The 6,000-nt window shown below is 46.5% G+C and overlaps 1 protein-coding gene across 2 annotated transcripts in view; it reads left to right on the forward strand.

The window, feature by feature from the left end:
- The window catches only part of LOC120064064 (insulin-induced gene 2 protein-like), a 44,119-nt gene extending 38,686 nt beyond the window's left edge, over positions 1 to 5,433 (forward strand). Inside the window, exon 7 of one of the 2 annotated variants that reach the window (XM_039014392.1) lies at positions 5,183 to 5,433. In XM_039014392.1, the coding sequence (XP_038870320.1) occupies positions 5,183 to 5,218 (36 nt within the window). In that variant the 3' untranslated portion in view covers positions 5,219 to 5,433. Of the gene's footprint in view, positions 1 to 3,286; positions 4,470 to 5,182 lie in introns of those variants that run through there. The other variant, XM_039014393.1, reaches the window with a different exon arrangement.
- Positions 5,434 to 6,000: the final 567 nt, after the last annotated feature.

Below are 6,000 nucleotides of genomic sequence, written 5' to 3' on the forward strand. Positions count from 1 at the left end.
AAATTACATTTAGCTCATTAAATTACTTCACCAATCAGTGCGGATAGAGCAGGCAAGCTAGTTCTTTACATGCATGATGGACAGACAAGTGTAGTCTATGGCCCAAGATGCGACAGAATTTTGCAGGTGGAGAGAGAGCGAGAGAGGGTTGAGGAGAAGGCTTGAAGCTCTAAGCATCTTGTTATGACATGCATTATATAAATTAGGTCCACAGAATTATACCTAGGATGAACCGCTTCTATGGAGGAACTTTGAATGTCCTTTGAGCTAGCTAGCCAACAAGCTTGAGCTAACTACCTAACAAACCTGTGTGTGCAGAGCAGCACTAGAATAAAAAACACATCTTACCTTTTTGTAGTTAATAAATCCAACATGAAACGAGATAATTAGGCCTATAGTACCCTTAACTAGCTTTGAAAAGTTAATCCATTCTTCGCTAGCTAATTAAAAATCTCTCTCCCTATCTTCTGTAATGTCAGTACAGTAGCCTGTGCTTCAGAGGGGGGAGGGGCAGGTAGCCTAAACACGCACAAGCAAATACTTTCAGCTTACAGGCAGACACTAGAATAAGTTTATGAGTGACAGAGTGAGGGCTTTGCATAAGCGCTTTGTTGCGTTTTGTTGTGGGACTAGAAAAAAGTGCCTTGAACGTAAAATAACGTTATTAACCTGTTCCCATGCTTTTAAAGATAATGGTTCTGTTGGATCACTTTCATTCCAGGTTTTGTATCTGTTCCTTGAAAAATGTAATTATTTTCCAGTTTTCTGACGTCCTTCCTCTAACCTGCCTCATCGTCATCTGTGATCAGTTCTACCCCCGTGGTGTCGTCAGCAAACTTGATGATGGTGTTCTGATGAAGACTATTGCAGCTGAAAACCTTGTCCATGTTTGTGGAGGGGGAATAGCATGGGAGCAACATATACTGCCATGAATACCATGCGCAGGTTTTTCTGTCTTTACTATGGGTGTGGTGAGCAGCCAGCCAGGGTCAGGGAGAGTGGTCAGCAGCCTATCCAGTCTGGATGGACACCAGCAGGGGCAGGCAGGGGATATGTGAGGAATGTCCAGACTGCAGGCCACTCTACACCACGCAGTGTGTGCTATGTACAGTATATGTGATGGAAGGGAAGACCAGCTGCACCTTACATCTCTTTGGCGATGCATACAGACACTTACAGATTATGACCTGATTTGTTCTGACAGCGCTGTGTCATCCAGTGCCACGCACGCACGCACGCACGCACGCACGCGCGCACGCACGCACGCACGCACACAGGAGTAGCAAGGCCAGGGGCAGCCCTGGAAACTGTGGCGTCATAGAGAGAGTGAAGAATATGGAGAGGTCGGGGACTAGGTCAGGGATTAAGCCAGGCCAGGGCTCACACATACTCTACAAGTGGGTGAGCCTCACTCCACTCCATACAGACAGACAGAGGCCTACTACCAGTTTCCAATACACAGATTAAGCCAAGGCCTACTCTAGGCCTAAAAACCAGGATGGCTGAGAAACAGGTTCCATTCTACCCATAGTGTTACCTTGTCAATACCCATTGTTGAAAGTATTTTTGGGGTTTACACCCACCTATCATCAGAGTTATTGAAATATTCAGTGGGCAGAGCTGTCACCATAGTTTGGTTAGTGTCTAAACAGAGAGTAGAGAAGTTTGAATGGCCTGAAGATTGTCTTCACTTATTCAGAGTGTTGAAATGCTCCTCTAAAGTCCTACCGGACGCCACAAATAGACCTGTTCACTGCTGCTCTCCTTGTCACACCAACAGCCTGTCCTCTCTTCTCAGCCCAGTGTCCAGCAGCCAATAGTAGCCCTGGCCCCCTGCTGGAACTGTCTGGCTGGGTGACCGACAATATTCAGAGTGATAACAGCCATGCTGATGTCACTGTCGAGACTCAGAAGACACATTTAGTCGCTCTGTTTGAGAGAGAAAAGAGAGAGAGGGACGGGGGAGAGAGAGTATTCCTAATAGATGTAATTACAAGCTTATTGTAAACTCTTCTCAATGCCAAACCAACATGGAGTCAGACAGTTTTCTACAGCTGTGAGTGAATACCAGGAGAATAACATTGGTCTGATGGCTCCACATCAACAACTATAAAAACAATAATCTGCTTTCAGGTTAAATCCTTTCAATCCCCTCACTATTTATAAGCAGTGCCTCTCAAATATTTAGAAGCCAGTGTAAGCGGGTAATTTGTGACTGACTAATGATCCTTACAGTCTGTCTAATTACAGCAGTTGAAAAGGGATTAGTCGGTTTTCATTTCTTAAAGGCCCACGTTAATAAAAGTGGCAACCCACGTTAATAAAAGTGTGTCGTTTAATTAAGGCTAACGTTTCTTCACATAATATAACACCGCACTGAAGGCCGCAAGCCTAAAGTATCTGGAGATTTTCATTACACCCCCGCAATGTAATTAATAAGACAACAATATCGGTGCGCAGTGCCCGTGGTTTGGAATGCCAACGGCAAACCCATGCGGCTAATGTACAAAGCCACTAATAAACAATATGGAAATAGAGGGACCCAGATGGCCCCTGAGGGCCAGACCATTCTGACACAATCACAATCACAGTGCATTAATGAACACAGAACGCTTCTTCTTCTCTGAAATGTGAGAGAGAACACCAAACCGGATTACATAGAGAGAGCAGACAGAGCCCAAAGCCAAGTCCTTCAGCACTTTGGGGAAATGGTTCTGAACCGGAGAGAGGATACACTGCGGCCTCCTATACATTACAGACAGAAGGTTATTGCTGATATGGAGAGGCTTTGAGAGCTATTATCAGGCAGCACAAACAATTATGGGTGTTGATAATGAGAGAATGAGAGCGCCCTTTGTGGGCGGGGGTCTCTGTAGAGGGAGCCCCTCTAGTGTGAATAGAGCCAGGAACACTGTGGCTCCTCCCTCTGGCTGGTGTGGCCGTGTAGTCATTAGCTTGTGATAAGACAGGACAACAAGGAGGCAGGGAGGAGGAGAGGGGGATGTTTACTGGAACAGAGCTGGCTCTGACTGGAATATAGGAGGAAAGCAGTGAATCTCAACCTAATGCTCAGGTACACTATACTTTAACGCAGTCATTTGAATGCCAGATTTGTGACCAGAATCCTGAACGATTTCACCTTTGAGTGAAGCATTAAATAAAATCACTACCCTGGCAAATGTGTGTGTTGTAGGAATGCATGCCATGTCAACATTATGTCGGCCATGATAGCAGCAAATATATATTCAGTCTGCAGTCATGATGTTGTTTTCTGTATGATCGACAGCTGCATCTGCTAGCCCTATGAGTGCAGCCAGGCATTCTCTTGTGTTCCTGCCCTGCATGAGCGATCATGGGGTCCGCCCCCGACCCTGGGCTGCTGGGTCAACGGGGCATCTCACTATTCCGACACGTTTCGGAAGTGGCGGAGGCCAGGGATTGTCTCTGGCCAGCAGGGAAGATGGAGAGACACCAGGAAGGACAAAAGGAGGAGAGGATGAGCGTGAGGGCGGAGGCCTCCGTCTCTTTCATTGAGAGGAGCCGTCTAGACATCAATGTTCCACACGAGAGCAGGGCCTCTTTTAAAGATGACTTTGAGAAACTCTTTGCTGGGAAAATATAGGTGGGGGTCAGAGTCAGTGATCAGTGGGATTGAAATAGACCCTGACCTTAGTGGTATAACAAGATGTAGGTACACTGACGACAGTCATTATCATTTGTTTACATGTGACACCATGCACTGTCTCTATGCACTGCTAAATAATAATAACTACTGTTGGATTGAACAATTTTCATATGGCATGTTTGAGTTACAGGGAATTACAAGATAATACTTTTTTCTAGATTTAAATGACAGCACCCTTTTAGACAGCAACGTTTTAATTGTATTTTTGTAAAATATAAACTGTAATGACTTTTAACCAGACCTGGGTTCAAATAAATGTGTGTTTCATTATTTGTTATTTAAGTACTTATTTTTTGTGTTTTTCAGTATTTTCAAATAATATGGTCAAAATCAACTACTTCTATTGGAAGTTTTTGAAAGCATGTTCAAATAATGCCCTATAAAGCCTACTATTTGAACATATTTTCAAATAATTCTTTCCAAACACATTATTTCAAATACTCCTAGGACCTGAGTTCAAATGCATGGGAGTATTTATTTGTATTTTCAAATCCATGCCAATATTAAACTACTTGTATTTTCAAATAAAAATGTATGTAAAAGTAATTTGAATAATGTAAATAGTATTTGGACCCAGCTATACTTTCAACATCTACATGAATCTCAAATCACATTCTGTGGTCACTGGTACAAAGCTATGAAAATATAGTGTTTATGGCAATGTTTGTTCTATGTACAGTGTGTGTGTCTTCTCCACCACAAATTGACAGTGTGTGTGCGTCTGTGTGCCTTCACGTGCATTCGTGTCTGTTCTTCATGGTGTCCCTTCCTCTCCACAGCAGCTGTACAGGGAGCAGGTGGGGGGTCGGGAGAGGATAAGGGTTAGGGTCAGGGTTAGGGTTAGGGCCACGGCTCTGTTTTGAACACATACTTACTGGTTCTTTAATAAATCTTTGACCCCCCATGGGGTCATATATCCCGAAACAACTGTGCAGCCCTGCCACCCACAGTGCCTGCTGCCTGGCTGTCACAGTCACAGTCACAGAGAGGAGAGACTCTGTCATCCACCAACTGCACTCTACCCAATACCCTTGAGCCCTCATACAATTAGTGGTGGTATGGTACCAAGTGGTTCTCTCTCTTTTAACCCCTGCTCCTTTACTGCATGTTGTCACGCCTTGACCTTAGAGATCCTTTTTATCTCTCTATTTTGGTTGGTCAGGGCATGAGTTTGGGTGGGCATTCTATGTCTGGTGTTCTATGTTGTTCTATGTTTTGTATTTCTATGTGTTTGGCCTGGTATGGTTCCCAATCAGAGGCAGCTGTCTATCGTTGTCTCTGATTGAGAACCATACTTAGGTAGCCTCATCCCACCTGTGTTTTGTGGGTTGTTATTTTCTGTTTAGTGTTGGTTTCACCTTGCAGAACTGTTTCGGCTATTCTTTTTTGTTATTTTGTATTCAGTGTTCATTCGGTTAAGCTAATAAAGATGAACACGTACCCCGCTGCATTTTGGTCTGACGATTCCTCTTCTTCTTTCGATGAACTCCGTGACAGAACCACCCACCACAAACGGACCAAGCAGCGGGGTAACAGGGAGCAGTGTGGAATGGACTCCTGGACATGGGAGGAAATATTGGACGGCAAGGGACCCTGGGCACAGCCAGGAGAGTATCGCCGCCCGAAAGAGGAGCTGGAGGCAGCTAGAGCGGAGCGGCGACACTATGAGGAATTGGCTCGAGGTAATGTGCACGAGAGGCAGCCCCAGAATGTTTTTGGGGGGAGGCACACGGGGAGATTGGCGGAGTCAGGTAGGAGACCTGAGCCAACTCCCCATGCTTACCGTGGCGAGAGAGTGACCGGGCAGGCACCGTGTTATGCGGTGAAGCGCACGGTGTCCCCAGTGCGCATGCATAGCCCGGTGCGCTACATCGCAGCTCCTCGCATCGGCCGGGCTAGAGTGGGCATCGAGCCAGGAGGGATGATGCCGGCTCAGCGCATCTGGTCTCCAGTGCGTCTCCTCGGCCCGGGTTATCCTGCGCCAGCTCTGCGCACTTTGTCTCCAGTGCGTCTGCATAGCCCAGTGCGTCCTGTGCCTGCGCCCTGCACGTGCAGGGCCAAAGTCACCATACAGCCAGGACGGGTTGTGCAGGCTCGTTGCTCGAGACCTCCAGTGCGCCTCCACGGCCCAGTGTATCCGGTGCCTCAACCAAGGACAAGGCCTCCTGCATGTCTCCCCAGCCTGGTGAGTCCTGTGTCTGTGCTAAGCCCTAACCCTCCTGCATGTCTCCCCAGCCTGGTGAGTCCTGTACCTGCTCCCAGAGCCAGGCCTCCTGTGTGTCTCTCCACTCCAGTGATAATCCATGGCAAGAAGC

The sequence above is a fragment of the Salvelinus namaycush genome, chromosome 19 (assembly GCF_016432855.1).
Source record: "Salvelinus namaycush isolate Seneca chromosome 19, SaNama_1.0, whole genome shotgun sequence".
In the NCBI taxonomy this organism is placed as follows: Eukaryota; Metazoa; Chordata; class Actinopteri; order Salmoniformes; family Salmonidae; genus Salvelinus; species Salvelinus namaycush.